At 41.3% G+C, this 18,051-nt stretch overlaps 1 protein-coding gene and 1 long non-coding RNA gene across 3 annotated transcripts; both read right to left on the bottom strand.

The window, feature by feature from the left end:
* Positions 1-393: 393 nt before the first annotated feature.
* LOC146597603 (uncharacterized) lies at positions 394-4,224 on the bottom strand. 2 transcript variants are annotated; one of them, XR_014895465.1, is made up of 3 exons: positions 3,802-4,224; positions 1,737-1,984; positions 394-1,610 (listed from the first exon to the last, which is right to left on the bottom strand). It is a non-coding gene; the product is annotated as an uncharacterized LOC146597603 (long non-coding RNA). The 2 variants fall into 2 exon arrangements; XR_014895464.1 differs by lacking the exon at positions 1,737-1,984.
* Positions 4,225-11,957: 7,733 nt separating this feature from the next.
* On the bottom strand, positions 11,958-17,013 carry ACTC1 (actin alpha cardiac muscle 1). Its single transcript, XM_085301643.1, has 7 exons — positions 16,910-17,013; positions 16,530-16,678; positions 15,134-15,458; positions 14,379-14,540; positions 14,071-14,262; positions 12,649-12,830; positions 11,958-12,290 (listed from the first exon to the last, which is right to left on the bottom strand). The coding sequence occupies exons 2-7, from the start codon at positions 16,656-16,658 to the stop codon at positions 12,147-12,149; spliced, it is 1,134 nt and encodes a 377-aa protein (XP_085157769.1). The 5' UTR covers positions 16,659-16,678; positions 16,910-17,013; the 3' UTR covers positions 11,958-12,146.
* Between the last annotated feature and the right edge of the window lie 1,038 nt (positions 17,014-18,051).

The following is an 18,051-nucleotide window of genomic DNA, read 5'->3' as shown; positions in this document are numbered from 1 at the left end:
TGTGACAGGACAAGAGGCAATGGGCAGAAATTGAAGCACAGGAAGTTCTGCCTGACCGTGAGGGGGAATTTCTTCACTGTGAGAGTGACGGAGCCCTGGACCAGGTTGCCCAGAGAGGTTGTGGMGTCTCCTTCTCTGGAGATCTTCAAGGCCCACCTGGATGCAACCCTGTCTACCATGCTCTAGGTGACCCCGCTGAGCGGGGAGGTTGGACTAGATGATCTCCAGAGGTCCCTTCCAGCCTTAYCGATTCTATGAAATCTTTGATTCACAGTTATGTTTTTCAGAATCTGTCAGAGAGCATATATTTTTGACTACGCTGCAGAACAGTTATGACATAAGCAAGAGGGAAAAATAAATTCATTCATTAATAAAACTTCACAGAACACACACAATTGTGCATTATTTATTTCTGTGCTTTTCCTAAAGAAATTCAGTACTATGCATAATGTTGCTGTGGTACTGGAAATTACACTTAATTTTTCTAGTTAACAGAGAAACCCACATAATTTCTCACATAGGTCACAGTTGCTCTAGGGCTACACTGCTTTACACACATTCTATGCAAATCTGTCCTCATTTTTAGCTAGTTACTTACTTTACATTTTAGATTTAGAAATTCTGCTGTGCGGATGGTTGCAATCCTTTTCCCACTTTTCTGTACCAAAGTGGGGGCTGTTTTCCTATTCCAAGCTTAACGTAAGGTTATATTTGAAACCTTGCTCCATAATCTAATCTTTGCTTCTTGATCTGTGTCTGTCTCGGGAAATTTCACARATATTGAGTCTGCCCTACTGAGTGGGAAACAGAGCAGGCAAAGAGAGTCCTTCCTCTGCTCTGCCCACATGTCCGGTAGGTCTCTCCTCGGAGGCCCTGACCTGCCCTGATCTGGGCAGAACGGTCCATGCGGTGGTGCCAGCCAGCTCTTGCAATAATTCCTGGGAACCATTTCTGCTTGTGCTTGGCCAGCTCCACATCTAGCTAAAGATCAAAGGAGAAACTGGAAGAGCCCATTACCCATCTCTCCAGATTCAGCACCTAAAGCAGATCCTGAACCATAGGATCTTTCACTTAAGTGAAACTTAAGTGAAGCCAACTGAACTTTAAAAGGCACAGTAGTGTGAGAACAGTGTAATAAGCTTACAGTTACATGCAAGAGGTAAATATTTTCTGTGTACGTTCTTAYCAAGTATTATTTCATATCTATTCATTAATAAGATGTGCTACAAATATGACACTGAGCTTTAGCTTCATTTTCTGTGTTCCAGGTTTTTAACGCCTCTTGCATTTGTGCATCTGTATCTGCTTGGTGTACGATTAAAAAAAAAAAGAAGAAAGAAAGAAAAGCTTTTCTTCAGTCACCTCCTCCAGAAGATCTCTATTGTGCACACAACTTCCTCAGGGYAGAATTGCTCCAGTTGTTCAAACTAATAAGGTGGCCACACTTCCCAGTGTGGGTCAGAAAGCCGCCCTTTCCCCATCCASATGATGCCACTTGCTGTCACCTTCCTTGTTCAGCACAGAGCTGTGATGGGACCCAGATTTTCTCGTGGAGRCTTCACAGAATTGCTGCGTGGACAGCTTGTCTCATCCCATAGGCTTCACTCTGCCTAAAAAGAGGAAACGGGCTGCAGCGAGCCAACACAGCAGAAGGASCAGGGCGTCAGCGGGGAGTCCTGCTGGCAGACACGCCGTGCGCGAGCCCTGCACGGCCTCGAGCGAGCGAGCGCATTTACCTTCAGAGTCAGAAACCGGTTCAGCTTCCAGCCCTGGTGTGAACCGTGTGGAGGCCGGGGGCTGAATTTTAAGGCAGGCGCAAGGGAGATCCTARCTATAAGAAGCGAGGGCAGCTGCTGGAATTTGTTTTCAATCAATCAGTATTGACTAGTCTGATCTGGGYGTCAGATTAAATAATTGCTCTGTCATGAAACACTTGCCTTGCGGATWTCTGGGCTGGCCCCAGGTTCTTTCTTGAGCTTTACACCTACAGTTAAAATAGGTGAAGATAAATTATTTCCCCCACCATTTCCAGACAGTGATTTTAAGGCCTCATATTGAGACACAGATATCCACTGTTTTCTAAAAATACGGAGAACACGTCTGATGCTGAGGAAATGAAATCAGTGGGTTTCCAGCCCTGATTTTGCTGTGTAAGTATATCCATCCTATAGTTTCTTTGGACAAAAAACAGGAAGTGACTTCAAATATTAGTTTATAAGCACTTTATCTGTTAACATGTCAATAAGTAATATGTCAGTAAGACGTGGATATTATGTGGATATATATGTGTGGATTAATCACCTGATTCATTTACCAGCATTCTTTAATACATTTCATTATTTCATGTACTTTCTCTGAAACACATTTAGGGCAGAGATTATTTTAAAAGGGGAAAAAGCTTACAGGAAAGCTAGTGTAGAGAGAAAAAAAAATGACAGTCAATTCCCCACAGGGCTTTAATAAATATTTGTGAAGCATACTTAGTTTAATTACAGCAGCCAGTTATCAAAGTCCAGTGTCATGCTACCTGAAATGTCAGTGCTAAATGTTCCTTGAGCTTGAAGGCAACAAATATGGCAAATACGAAAGTGTGAGATCCAAATATGACTGCCACAAAGACAAACAAGGCATGAGAGAAAACATGAGCTCAAAGAAAGATCAATTAATTCAAAAAACACCAACTAGACAGATGGATGAGTCATCCAGACCATGCAGACAGCGTTCCCATTGAATGCATTTAATCCAGCATGTTTCATTGTGAAAAGACGACGTGGTTGACAAGCCGGACTAAATTCGGTGGCAAGTCTCCTATCTGTGCCACGATTACAGAAACGTCTTCAAGCAGAGACCAGGAACAGGGTTTTKCCCTTTTTATAAGATTTCTCCTCATAGGATCATCCCTTCCCAAATCAACTAATGTGGATTTCTTCAGCTTTTCAGGTGATGTTGGAAAAAAAGATGTATAGTGTATAGTAAGACATTATCTTGGACACATGGTAAATAAGTGCTATCCTTCCTTTTCACTGGTGGGGGGTTTTGGTCAGAGAAATACATCAATTGGAACCAAATAATTAAATAAAAAATATTTAATTGTTCTCTTATCTGGCTGCAGGAAAAAGAGTCTTTCCAGAACTAGGAAGTTCTTATATACTTTTAGCACTGGATTGAAATGAGGGGCCAGCAGTGCTGATATCAAAACTAACTCTGAGGGAAATGAAGTGCACTGCTACAAAGGCTATAAATAGCTTGCTAAGATATTTTTATTTTTAATTAAGTACAAATAGAAAAAAAATGAAACATACTATATATAGAAAAAGCAAAATTAAAATAGAACATTACTAAAATTCACTCCTATGAGCACCTAGCATTGYATTCTTGCTTAACAGAATACAAAAGTTTTTTCTATGTTTGTTATCTAGAATAAAGATGATATTTTCATTTCAGAAAATAGAAGTTGAAAAGTACACTCAGAAGTATACAGTTATATTTAATATGACACATAAARCCTCCAGCATTTTGGTGGGTGTAATAAACAATTCAGAAGTTGCACATGCCAGCAGTTATGCTAACTCTCAGTGCCTGCAGCAGGTTGCACTAGAATCTAGCCCAAGACATGCAATTAAAAAAAAAATCCATACTGAGTAATATAAGTGCTCTTGTGCAAAAAACAAARTTAGAGAACATCTCCACTTGACTCTTCTCCGACCCTACATTTAATGGTTAATTAGAAGCATGCACAGGAGGTTTACAACATGGGAAGAAAAAAATACATATATTCAGAAAAAACAGCCATGCCCTCACCTGATTTTGGCAGTCCTAGTATCATTGCCTTCAAAACAAGAGCAGTGTTCAGAATTATCCAAGCCGAGAATTTGGCCCTTAGATTTTGYTGTGATCCTAAGAGTGTGGTGGAGCATTTCACTTTTAAGTTGTGCCTGAATTTCTAGTCCTCCAAAAGTAGTATTTATTGAAGCAAAACACATTCCACTCTTCAAAAGAATTTTTAAAATGTCAGCCTGCCTATGATTTRGGGAAAATTTAAATGATTATAGAAATGACTGAAGTCGGCCACAATCCCCTCTTTCCCTAGTATACTTCCCTCCATTGCTTTCCCCATGTGGATTAGAGGTGTGGAAATAGCAGGGAATTTTAGGGAGAATGCCAAGTGAATGTGAAGCATTCATATTTAGGATTAAGAGGGGAAAACCATTGGTAATACACAAGTTTTAGCCACAGCCCAGGAATTTCATTACACACTCTTCAGTGCCCTCTGCAGCATCCAGACGCACTCACAGTAGGCGAGAACTTAAAAGCTAGTGAAAGCCCCAACCTCAGCAGCTCATGGCAGGGAAGGTGGCAAACGCTGGGGTTGGGTCTGTCCAGCAGGGACAGTATCTCCCCAAGGATCACGTCCCCAAAACCCCGTTTGCCTGTGCGAGTGATACGACCTGGTCTGTTTTCTATTAGCTCTTGGGCACCCAGACTCTGATGGGGTCTTCACTGCTCCAGAGGCTGCAAACGCGCAGACAGAAATATTTACTCTACTAAAGAGTTCTCAGGCTAAATGGACAAGATAAAGGACAAGAACGGCACAAGAAGCTCGCTCCTTTTCCGTGCGAGAAGCTCCCTGCCGGTAGCTGCCTGCAGTGCATTGCCAAACGTAGAGCGCTGCGCGTTCAGTAAGGCACCACCAGCACTTTGCCATTTTTGCACAGCAGTATTTATCTGTTCTGTGCTATTTGCCTCTATACTTAGATTAGGGAATGCCACAAATACCGTGGTAAATTTAACTACTGCGAGTGATAAATGTCAAGCTTTTAATAGCACCCACCGCCTCCTTGTCACCGCACGACCCTATTTGGAGTTTGCACAATGGCCATCTCTGCACTACTGCTCGGAAAAGGAGGAGGGGCTTTAGCACTTTAATTCACATTTTTTTTCTACTTTGATATTTTATATAGTGTACATGAATAGACCCGGCAAAGCTGAATATCTTCTGACAGAAACAAGCATCTGATCATTTCTTATGTTGTCTGTTTACAAAAATAAGCTCTGAAAATAATTTCCTTTTTCTACCAGCTATCGGCACAATGGGCAGAATTCACGATCTCAGCTGAAATGAGGGAGAAGAAACACATTTTTCCATCCACTTAATGACAGTGGATGAGATCACGTTTGATCAGAAAGACTACAAAGCTGTCGCTGCAACCTTTAAAATACTGCATGTTACACCAGACACCGCAAACTTACTCTCTACATGACTTTTTACAGTCTAGCAGTAAGTAGTGCATTCAGGCTATGTCTGAGGAACATAATTCTATGGCACTTTGTCTGAAGGTTATAATAAGGAAAAAGTATTCCACATTATCATTAAAAATACTTCAATTCTGGTCTTTTCTCAAAATCCCAAAGTTCTGAGGTTTTTGCTTGAGCAGAAAACTAAAACAGGAATTAAGTACTGTATTAGGAACTAGGCTACAAAATGTCCACAATTTAGTTATAGTCAGACATCTCGGTGATGTTCTGGCGTGAAATATTTGTCCTTCAATTTTCAACTATGCTAGCTTTCCAGAGGGGATACCTGTATCCTGTGTCATACAGCCATGGACTCTGAAATTCATTAGCATGTCATAAAGACTCTTCTGTTACAAAATTAAAGACAAGTCTTAGGGCAAATATTTGTAAATATATATATATATATAAAATTTATATATATATATGTATATATAATGTATGTATGTATACACACACACACATATATATATATAAATAATATATATATATATTTATAAATGTGTGTGCGTGTGTGTGCATAGATATATATATATATATATATATATATTATACAGCAAATACATTAGAGAACCCAGAACAGACTACCACTAAAAATAATCTCTCATTTTCCCATATACAGTGAAATTATCAGCACTACCTAATGCTTTTTCAAAGTTTAGCTGCCAAAATATACAGGCAAAAGATCAAAAGCTACTGCATTACTGCAGTTTGTATGGTCACACACAGAGCAGAGCGACATGGGAGAGCCCTAATGCAACTAAAAAATAATCTGAAATCATTCGCACACTAGTAAGATAAGTAAGTCATAAGACCATTTCTGTAAACCTGTTCACCACATATTAAAAGTTTTGCTTTTTATAATACAAGAAGTTAGAATTTAAAGGTATAGCTGGGCAACTGGTAATGTCTCATTGTAATCGATCATGACATTTAGTAAGCCTTAATAYATATTAAGTTCCTACTGTATACCCATTCCCACAAACTGGTGATTTTTTTAATATACATCCAAAAAAAAATCACTAAGCATTTGTAAGACTCTAATGACAGACTAAATTTCTCACAACTTACACTCCTCCTAAGAAACATTTTCTAGATTTCAATSATCTCAGAAAACAATTTGTTAATTTTATTTCTCCATATTTTAAGTTTTGCATCCTCTTTCACAAGATACATAGCTTTTTGAGAGTCAAAGATATTAAAATACACAACAAGAGAAACTGCCTTTCAAGTACTTGCATTATGGAGTATTATAACTCCCTTATTGCAGGATTTATTGGCCTATATCACAATTAAAAGAATAATATGATCCTATATATTTTGTATTGTTTATATCATCAAGAATAAAGGAGGAAATATAAAAACTGTGTATAAACACAGGCTATCTGCTATAAGTTCAGTATATTAACTATAAAAGAAACAGTACAATAATAAAGTTGAATTCATAACTAGTGCWGAACCAGTAATTCAATTTCTTTATATTAATTTAGATCATCAATTATGCAAATTGTCAGATTAATATAGCACATAATGAAGTCGTAAACTTAACACAAGAAAGCTGTTCCTGTTAAAGCTGTAATAGAAAATTGAGGAGGATATGATTCCCTTTAATCTTCAACCTCAACTATAGTTACAGGCAGAAAAATGATCTTGATTTAACTGATGAAAAGCAAGTTTAGCTTCTAGATGTAGTCCCTGACAAGGAGGGATTGCCTATTGTAGAGGATAAAAAAAAAAAGACTAAAAGTAGACAATTTTCTTGCTTAAGACTGACATATTCTCATTCTAACTTTGAATTTTAATAAAAATAGAGACCTGGCTTTTGAAGATAAAAGTCTGTCTCCTGGAAATATTTTTTAAGGAAAATAAAAAAAGAACTTGTGTGAAATTCAGTGCCAAAACTCATCTTCTACACAGGCATGAGGATATGTCTCGCCCCCCCTAAACTTCTCCTTCTCTTGATTGCAATCTTATTCTAAAATCCCTGAACTCCCGGATGCTGCGGAAGATCTTTCCACACCGCCTGTCGCAGTAACTTGTGGTTCCCAGGCCCCTTCCTCCTCGATCTTCTGCGTGGTGCCTTCGTGCCAAGCTCACACGGCATTTGTTGGGGATCTGCTGGAAAGCAAGCTAGCGCCGTCCTCACTGTCATTGGGCCATATTCTTTCTTGGGATCTACACTAAAAAGGCTCAGAGATTCAAAACTAATCTTTGCAGTCTTCCRTACTGCTTTGATACCTAGATTTTATCGGGTACCTTCCCAGCCTGACTATGTTGTTTACACATCAGGTAAATTCATACCAAATCCATGTCAGTATAGCTCTACACCCTCCCACATCCACTTTTTTCCTATATATCTACATATGTTGTCTGACAAAAAARGGGTAAAATATATTTCTAAAATTTGGAGAGAATTTGCTCTCCTCTAAGATACTCCATATTCGGTAGACCTAAGATTATTACTGAATTTGCTAAATTATTGCTTTAGAGTGAAAACCAAGATTGCTACCAGGTACATTAACTTTGGCTAATGTCTGCTGCGTTCATTTCCTGCAGCATTATTCACATAGGACAGCCTAATCACACACCCGGGCTATCCTTTAATTCCAGAGCAGCATAATAAGCTTTTTCCAACAGTCAACATTTCTGTATGCCGAGTTTGCAAATTTCAGGAATCATGGTCATCCTCAGGAGAAAATGCAAAGATAATTGGGGATATGTTAACTGCCCRAACTGCTTCTTTCTTGAGTATAATGAGTGAGATTTACTAATCACTTTGCAAATGACTCTTTTGTTCCTTTATCTTTTGTCTTGTTAATGACAGAGGCTTCCGCCACCAGATGCTTCAGGGTGTAACTGGGTTGAGCTGTTCCTAGAAGAAAGCAATAATCTTTTTCTATCTGGGGCCTGGTATTCAGTTTATCCAATCATCAGAGAAGAGGTTTTCTCTGTTTTGTCTATTTTCATATTATTATTGTGGGTTAAGCTGATTGTCACATATACTTACGGTCACCTAGCGTTCTTAAGCAAAAAGCCCTCTTATCCTACATTGAAAAACTCTGCCAGAATTCAATTGTTCAAGCTGAAAGTTTCCATATTAGGGCTTYGCCTCAGGTGGACTTTTAAGGCTTTAGCTAAAACAGTTCATCCTTTTTAGAGAAGATTAGTACAAAGTAGACAATTCCATCAAATTTAAAATGACTGTTTTGCCATTGCTCTGGAAGAGCCTTGAAGCAGTAATACAACTCCTGAAACATCTCCATATTTCCTGTCAAAAAAGCCGTCCGTTCAAGCAGAACTGTAGGCTTTCCAGGCTCTTAGCACATACCTGGTAGAGATGTTACAAGCTTTCTCTTCTGATCATAATTCCATCCCTCGGTGTTCCTCACGCAACATGCTCCAAGATCTACAAAGTTTTGTGTAAGATTTGTGGATCAGGCTCCAGTGGTAAAACCCTAATAACCTTGAGCCAAGAGCAGAGGTACTGGCCTGCATTGCTCTGTCTGCCAGGACAGATCGCCAGGTTTTGTCTCAGCTCTTACTGATGTGTATTAGCATTTCCTAACACTTTTTAGCSCTTATTACTGAATAAAGCCTCTTCACCTAGCTTAAAAAATCAAGTCAAAATGATTTCCATGATATATTACATATAGAGCAACAAGGAGCTGCTAAATCAAACAGCAGAACGCACTTCTTTTTGGTGTGCCAGGTTGAAGTTTTAGCAGGTTTCCACACTGCCTTCCAAAAACACACGTGCCAGACCTGTAAGTCTGGCCRTAATATCGAGTTTCTCCCCTCCATCCAAACGCAATCCCATCAAGAGCAAGGAAAGGTAACTACAGTCCTGTACYGTATGGTACATCCGCACCTCTGTGCCTGGGGATGATCGGCGCAGAAAGCAACAGCCTCTCGTTTCATGTCAACGTTCTCATTAGCCGAGGYGTTCCAGAGGTAAAGATCGTAGGTGCACCTACAGGGCCACAAATGACCTCAGCAGAGTCTTGATACAGTTTCCCATAGCATAACTTCTGTATTCTTTTCTTGAAAAACCCATTTAATGACACACAAAATTTCTGCATTGTGAGAATATTAAGGTACCGATGTCAAGGCACAAAAATAAATGCCAAAATTACAGATTCTTTTTTTAAAAATGCCCTTTTCAAGCGCGTATCTGCAATAATCTCACAGATTATCACATAGGTGCTCTCCAGTAAATTCCTTCATCTCATTCTACGATCCTCATTTGCCACACAAAGTGGAAGCAACTCTAATTAAGACTTCTTATAAGTGGAAATAGAGCCTGAATTTAAGGAGTGGCAGTGATTATCAGTTTTGATTACACTCTTACATAACTTTACACCCAAAATCCTCTCAAACAAACTGATGAATTGCATTATCTAAAGATCTAAAATTTTCTCAGGTTTTGTCTCCATAAATAACCRTCATACTTGCCATCCCACTGAAGGTAGCACTGCACTGAACCTATTTTATAATGGTAAAATCTGAGATTATTGCATTAAAATTAAATACGTTTGGACACACATGCTAGAAGAAGAGACAAAGGGTCRGGCAGTGCTACTTTTTCTAACATATCCTATATGTGCTCAAGCCTGCCACACTTTTGCACAACTTTTGCTGTTCATATCCATCTCCATAAACGGTAAATTACAAAGCAAAAAGTGACTATGGAAAGAATTTTTTTGAGTAGTCATGCAGCCGATGGCTTCCTGCAGTTTCCTCCTCATACTCACACGCTCAAGTGCGAACTCCTCGTCACAGTCTTAACGTGCTGCCAGTTGTATGTTTGCCATGCCCGACCTACCAGACCCAGTCAGGAATCCACTGGGTTTTACTTAACATTTGCTTTGCATGCTTTTGAGCATAACATTTTGAGCTTCAATTCATTGCAACTTACATACCATATCACTCCACTAATTCGCAATAATACTTGGGATAACCTTTTTGACCAGGAAAATCTTTCAAATCAGCAAGCAAGACAAAGCAAAAAAAAGTGCAGTGAGTCTGAACAACAAAATGTAAATTGAACAAACATCACTTGAGTTTGAAAAAATAAATTTGAGTTGTTCAGAAATCTAACATTCCCATATTTTTAATGTTCTCATATTTTCAAAACATGCAGAATTTCTCCATAGCATGAACTTCAGAGTGATGCCTTCTTCCAAAACTTTCTTGAAAACGGTGGAAACTGTTGATCTCACCTTAAGAGAATCACCAACTAATCAACTTCTATTGCATTGTGAAAAGGCATTATTTGTAGAATTTCAGTAATACTGTATATGGTGTGAGGATAATTATCTTCTTTTTGTGGTTAATTTTTATTTATATTTAACAACTCCATCCATCTCCTTTCTGCTCAAGAGAAAAAACATCTAGAAATATGCTGAATATTTAAATAGTTGCATTCACGGCTGATGGTGTATAATTAGAATGGTGCCTTGGAAAACTCTCTTCTAATGGTAAATTAGAGACAGATACTAAAAATGTCTTTATGTATTTGATGGGTAAAATCAGCTCTGCTTAACCACAGATCACATCAAATAGCCAGTTTCAAGGTATTTTCAGAATATGAAAGGTGGAAGCAATGGAAAAAAAATTGCCTGTGCAAACTGCCAGTTGTGTTTATTACTTTTGTAAATCAGCATTTGAATATAGAATTTTCACATAAATCTTAATACCCGTGTAAGTCCTCAGTTGAACATATACCTAACTATGTGCGTAAGAATTGGTATCTGCCTTAAACGAATTCTTGTATCAAATTTAGTTGAAGTCTAGTATCCACGTATTTCAAATTATGATACTGTTCATTATTTTTGAGGAAGTGTCACAGGTCACTTTATACTTCATCTTTTAGTTAATCTTTTTTTAAAAAAAAATCAAAAGAGCAAAGTTATAAAGAGTCAGAGTTAGGAACAGAAAAACCCATGAAAAATAGGCAATTTTTGATTGTAGTATCTGGGTCAAATGGAAACAAAGAATAGTAAAGATTAAGAGTTAAAAAGTGCCTAAAAACATAATGAATGATGATGTGAAAGGAATTGTAAGAATATATTTATACAGCAAAAGTTTGGTTCCTGTGCATTAGTGTAATAAAGGCTTCACTTCTTTGTCCCTGGCTTTGATGAGATGGGGGAGGTGAGCAAACTGTCAGTTTGAATTAATGTTTTGTCATAAATATTTATAGCCTACAGAAAACAATTATATGACTCTTCAGGATTAAGCTAATTAGTTATAAATAGTATTCTAAACATATTAACATAGTTCTCTTTCAGATAGCTGTGCTTTCAATAAGTTGGTATTAAAATACTTGGGTTATAATTAATGCAACAGAGAAATCATTTCTAAATCCAGTGAGTGAATGCGAGAGGTTTCCTTCCACTTGTCCCACTTACTGGAGAGTAACCCTTCAGGCTACTTCTTTACAAGCCTTAATATGTGATGCTTCTTTCGTTTCAAGTTTCAGAATTAAAACTATAAATTCTTAATAACAGTAAACCATGACCTGATGCCTAAATCAATTAGGAGGACATGCATGCAGTGAAGGCACAAATGGGTTTGATGGAGCTTCCAAATCCCAGTGTGTTTGCAGGGTAATTTCTGTAATGAAAGAATACCATTTCTTTAAAAAACAAAATAAGACAAAATCATTTGTAGGTTGCAAGTCCCAGATCTTGTTTATTTATAAAGCAATAAATATTAGAAGAAGCACAAATAAATTGCACGGGTGTGTAAACAAACTGTACAATGACTGAACAGAGTTCGGGAAGGGTTGCCAGAAGACTCCAAGAAGCATATTGTCGTCATCCTGAGTGGGAGGTAAATTGAAGGAAAGGTGCTTAGAAGCACTTGCGGTGGACAATGGATGGACCAGCTTCATCATACTCCTGTTTGCTGATCCACATTTGCTGGAAGGTGGACAGAGATGCTAGAATGGAGCCACCAATCCAAACAGAGTATTTGCGCTCTGGTGGGGCAATGATCTAGGATAAAGGGAAACAACCAAATTCTCATCAGTTAAACTGAACAATTAATCCACACTACCGACATACCAAATAGCTCGGTAGCAGCTATAGCAMACACACCCACACATTTCTCCAGTATCAGTACAAATAATCTTCAGCAGCTGGTACAAAATATATAGCATTTTCCAGGAAAATCTATAGCCCAATCTTCCTCTAAGTTTACTTCTAATCAATGTAATTATGCTGATTAAATGCATTTTCTCCTAATCTGTCCATCAGTTGCTGATGCCACTTCTGAGTAGTTCCTGTTTCCCAGTTTAATGATATAGACATTTTCCCCATCCTTATCTATCTGTTTATAGTACAAATTCCTTACCTTGATCTTCATAGTACTAGGAGCAAGTGCAGTGATTTCTTTCTGCATGCGATCAGCAATACCAGGGTACATTGTTGTACCACCTGAAAGGACGTTGTTAGCATACAGGTCCTTACGAATATCAATATCGCACTTCATGATACTGTTGTAGGTAGTTTCATGAATACCAGCAGATTCCATACCTAGAGAAGAAAGAATATGGCAGATCAGTAAATTATACAAGAGGTCTTATTGACAAAAAACCCTCAGCATTTCTCCCCGTTACTAATATGAACGTCTAGATTTCTGCAGAAGTGCATTGTAAAACACAGGTTCCCTGTCCTGAAGGACTGAAGCTAGACAGAATATTAATCTGTGATCCTGGTAAATAGGTAGTATTGAAGACTTTTTTGTTGTAAAATTACTTACTGATAATTAAATGTTATAGAAAAAGCATTTTAAAAGGATTACAAGATTAGCTTAGAAAACAAAAATCGACAGAAAAAGATAATGTAACACGTGCACAAGAGGYGCACAAGAAGTGCAGTAAGATGTGGACACACAAGATAAAGTTCTATTTATTACATGGGGATATGAGGAAATTGCACAGAATAGAAGATATGAGTGTCAGGTTATGCCAGAGTCTCACAAGCACCATTAGTTTAATCCAGAAAAGATAACAATAAAGATGGTGAAAACAGCCAAAGTAGAACAAAATACATTAGTAAATGCATGTTGGTCAGACTGAAGAAGAAATGAAGAGTCTAGACTGTTTACAGTCATCAAGGCAAGATGTAACGGACAGRGGTATTAGCATTGGGTGGTAAGAAAAAAAGAAATCAAGAGCAAATGTTCATAGGTTGCATTCCAATCTATTAATTTTAACAGGTGCTTCCTGGAAGGGTTGACACTAAATCCACAGTAAGATGTCAGCTGATGAACAACTGCATTTAATGCTCAGGACTTACACTATAAGCCTTTGTTATATCCGTCAGCTGTGTCCGCTATAGCRGACAACAAACTTACCATCTTGGTCATGGCAATGTTAAACCACAGCGCAYATAAGCTACACATTAATATCTTATTTTCTTTTTCCTCACACACTTTATTTCTTAGTGGAGTCAGATACTGTTTCAGACAAGAGCTGTGCACATACAGCTCTGAAAACTGTTCTTACCAGTGACATAATGTTCTAACTGTAATTTTAGTCATTAAAAATTGCAACCTAAAACCTGCTCTAGGACTTTTATCAAGAGCCCAGGGCTCAGCTAATTCCCAACTGAGCTCACATTCAGTAGAGTTTATAGGGACCAGAGGCTGTAACCCATTATTTATGTTTGCTTTTATGCCAAATTTAGATCATCAGGGGGACTGGGACACTTTCTAGATCTTCTGATTCATTCAGACCTCTTACTGTAAGAGAAATTTTCCAAAAACACTCACCAATGAAGGATGGCTGGAATAAGGTTTCAGGGCAGCGAAAACGTTCATTACCAATTGTGATGACTTGGCCATCAGGCAATTCATAGCTCTTTTCCAGAGAGGAGGAAGAGGCAGCAGTGGCCATTTCATTCTCAAAGTCCAGTGCAACATAGCACAATTTCTCTTTGATGTCACGAACAATCTCACGTTCAGCTGCACATATAAAGAAACCAAGTCAAGGTCTGGAAAAGCAAAACACTAACRAAGAAGATCCATGAACCAAGGGAGACATGAGGATATACACAGGAAGTCAAAGCTGAAGAACTGACCTGTTGTCACAAAGGAATAGCCACGCTCAGTGAGAATCTTCATGAGGTAGTCAGTCAGGTCTCTGCCAGCCAGATCCAGACGCATGATAGCATGAGGCAGAGCATAACCTTCATAAATAGGTACGTTGTGGGTGACACCATCGCCAGAGTCAAGAACAATACCTGGGAGAGAATTGTTAGAGAGCAGCTGAAATCACTGAACAAATGTATGAAACATGACAAGCAGTAAMACAGACAATAAAACATGTAGGATTTTTCATGGCATGTAAATCAGTGTCATTCTATTTAAGTCAATTACTAAAAATAGGCCTTGTCCATTCCTTCTGCCTTTGCCTGCATGGATATTCCTGTTTGGTGTAGGCATTCACATGAAACAGTTGTCTCGCATGTATTTTAAGCTAGATCCATCTGAACAGCATTCTACTACTATGTGTGTGTACGTGAGATGGTGATTGCCCTGATCTGAAAACGCACATCTCTGGGGCCCAAGAGTTCAACTCTTACACAAGCTTCACACCAGTGTCTGCAGTATCTTCACAGTAATCATTCCTCACTTGTATCATGACAAGCAGGAGAATCAGTTCCACAGTGTCTCCCTTTTAAAGCAGGGCAAACAAATCCACATTGTTCTTTCAATAGATTGCGTGTTCACTTTTCTGTTGACATCATCAGTAACTATAATCAAGAAAACTTCCCTATACTTTTCTGTAAATTGAATGAGTTACTTTTTTGGACTGGTWATCTGTTTATTTTACCTGTTGTACGACCAGAGGCATAAAGGGACAGGACAGCCTGGATTGCCACATACATGGCAGGTACATTGAAGGTCTCAAACATTATCTGGGTCATCTTTTCACGATTTGCTTTAGGGTTCAAGGGGGCTTCTGTGAGCAAGGTGGGGTGTTCCTCAGGAGCCACACGCAGTTCATTGTAGAAAGTATGGTGCCAAATCTTTTCCATATCATCCCAGTTGGTGATGATGCCATGTTCAATGGGATATTTCAAAGTAAGGATACCTCTTTTGCTCTGAGCTTCATCGCCTACGTAAGAGTCTTTTTGACCCATACCAACCATAACACCCTAGAAGAAGAAAATGCAGGAAACCATTATTTGCAGAAAATAGCATCAAAGAGCCCAAACAATTATGCCACATTATGCTATTCTGAAGAATGATACAACCAGCAATGCCAGAAAAAGATCATTTAGGAAAAGAATTTTGTATTATCTGCATGTTAATTTTACATTTTTTAATAAAATAATTCTCCCTTTAATCAGATGAAAGGATCCATTTCTTCCCCTTTTCTAAATATGACATTGGTTTTCAATTACCTTTTCTTTCTGGTCCAACAGTTTGACTGAAAGYAAACTACACAATTTAATGAGCAAGGGAAGATACAGAGAGAGATTGGGAAGAGCGGTTTATAAACCAAAAGCTATGGAGAAAATAAGTCTTCTTGTGAAGAAGAGGATACTGCCAAAGTTAACCTGGTGACAGAACCTATAGCTATGGAGTCTCAGTGGTAACATTTTCATAAAAACAAAATGGCAATAGCAAACTATTTTAGCTAAAAAGAAAAAGCACTGCAAACTTTTTAGCTTGGAAATTTTAGAAGTACTGTCTTCTCCGTACGCTGATTTAATCGTGACAAGGTAAGAGGGCAAAGTGGGGACGAGCAAAGGGAGGCTTGAAGAGATCAGGCAGATCTTGAGAAGGCTGGGCCGCACAGCAAGTAAGAGCGAACTCAAGCGCGCGGTTTGGCGTGTGAGCGGGCAGCCGGGCCGGGTGGGGCGGGAAGGGCCCCGAAGGAGCTGCGCCCGCGGTGAGTTCTGCCCGGCGAGGTGCGTCCGGGCTGCGGGCGGCGGCAGGCCTGGCCTAGCGCGAAGCGGCTCCGGAGGGAGCAGCGTTTGGCCCAGGTTCTCCATCAGGAGCCTGGGTGTGGAGAGAGCGAAGAGGAACTGGAGATCGCTGGGGGAGAGGGAGAAGCTCATGGAAGCCCACAGAAGGCACCCAAACAGGGGGCCTGAGAGGACCAAGAAAGCATCGCCACAAGCAGCGGGGCAGGTGGCGGTGGCGGGTCAGGAGCGGGCTCAGAGGCAGGAGCCCGCGCGAGGGCAGCGGGGGAAGCCCGGCGGCGCCGGCATCCTCTCTACCTGGTGCCTGGGGCGGCCGACGATGGACGGGAACACGGCCCTGGGGGCRTCGTCGCCGGCGAAGCCCGCCTTGACGAGCCCGGAGCCGTTGTCGCACACGAGCGCGGTGGTCTCCTCGTCGTCGCACATCTTCGGGCAGAGGCGCGGACCTGCAAAAGAGCGCGGCGGCTCCAGAGGCTGCGGCAGCGCCGCGGGGCTCCCCCGCTCCCGCCCNACAGCTAAAGCGGACGGCGTGTGCAGCCAGCGGCGCGGCGGGAGCAGCGGGGGCCATTCCCAGCCTGATCCCGGCACGGGCGGCGCAGCCCCGGCCCCGCACCGCCCCGGCCCCGCGCGGGCTGCGGCTGCCGCTGCCCTTCGCGGCGCGCCGCCGCGCTACTCACCGGAGCGGCGCGGGGGAGGGAAAGCGCGGCGAAGCGAAGCGAGGCGAGGCGCGGTGAGGCGGGGTAGCGGCCGGCGCCGCTTTATACCCGGCGGCGGCTGCCGCGGCCGCGGCGGGCCGGGGCAGCCGCCGCCTCCTTATTAGGCAGCGCGGGCCCGGCCCGCCGCCCGGCCAAATAGGGAGGCGGCGGCGGCAGCGGCGCGCCGCCATCTTGCGGGCCGGGGGGGACGGTGCCCGCGGAGCGCGGGGGCGGTGTGTGCGGCGGCATGTGCCGGGGCGGCGGCTGGGGCTGCGGCGCGGAGCGCGGCCTCTTGTTTCTGCATTAGCTGGCGTGGATTTTAGGCTCCCCGCTTTTGCCCTTTTACTGGGTCAGTAATGTGGAGCAATAAGGGCCGAGGAGAAGGAGGGATGGGGACAGCTTGGGCAAAAAAACCTCTCTGTGTTAATGTGATGTGGCAGTTGTTTTCCTGCTCAGTTGCTGAAACACCTGCACTGATGTTTTGTTGCAGTGGTGAAACCTAGAAAATCCATATACCTTAAAGAGCTTTTTTTTTTTTTTCCTTCCTTTGTTTTTTTCCCAGTTAAAAATGGAACCACTGGAGCGGCATCCCTCAAGCGGGCTTGGCCCGGCTGCGGAGGCCGAGCCCCCCGGGCGCGTCCTAGAGCAGCTGCGGCACCGCGCTGTGCTGCTTATAGCCCCCCGCGCTGCCGCCCGCCTGCAGCAGCGCCGCGCTGGGTCTGGGGGCGGACGGGGAGGGTGGGATGCGGGGGCCAGGAGGCCCAAACTCAACTGGATCAGCCGCCAAGGCACCGGTCGAGTGTATTAGCTGCTGCAGGTGGGCTGATGTGGCGTTACCTACATGTTGAGTGAGGGGGAAGGAGGGAGCTTGTGAAAGCCACCCGGCCTGTGACTTTTTGGTTCCTTTGGGASGTTTAAACACATCTTTGAGGCTCATACAGCAATACACCTCTTGGCCACTGTTAGCTCCTGCTTTTCCTTAAATGCCTTGAGGAGAGAGAGTCTGTTTCTGATGAGGCGCTATTTGTATATAAAGGTGTGTGTGTACATATATGTATATATATGTATACATGTATACACACAAATATATGCAAAATGCTTGCATGTTTGTATAAAACACCTAT

The sequence above is a fragment of the Rhea americana genome, unplaced genomic scaffold (genome assembly GCF_003343005.1).
Source record: "Rhea americana isolate MKP2758 unplaced genomic scaffold, rheAme1 scaffold_18, whole genome shotgun sequence".
NCBI classification, from domain to species: domain Eukaryota; kingdom Metazoa; phylum Chordata; class Aves; order Rheiformes; family Rheidae; genus Rhea; species Rhea americana.
Note: the sequence above shows the minus strand (reverse complement) of the source record. Positions and strands in the feature narration are given on the sequence as shown.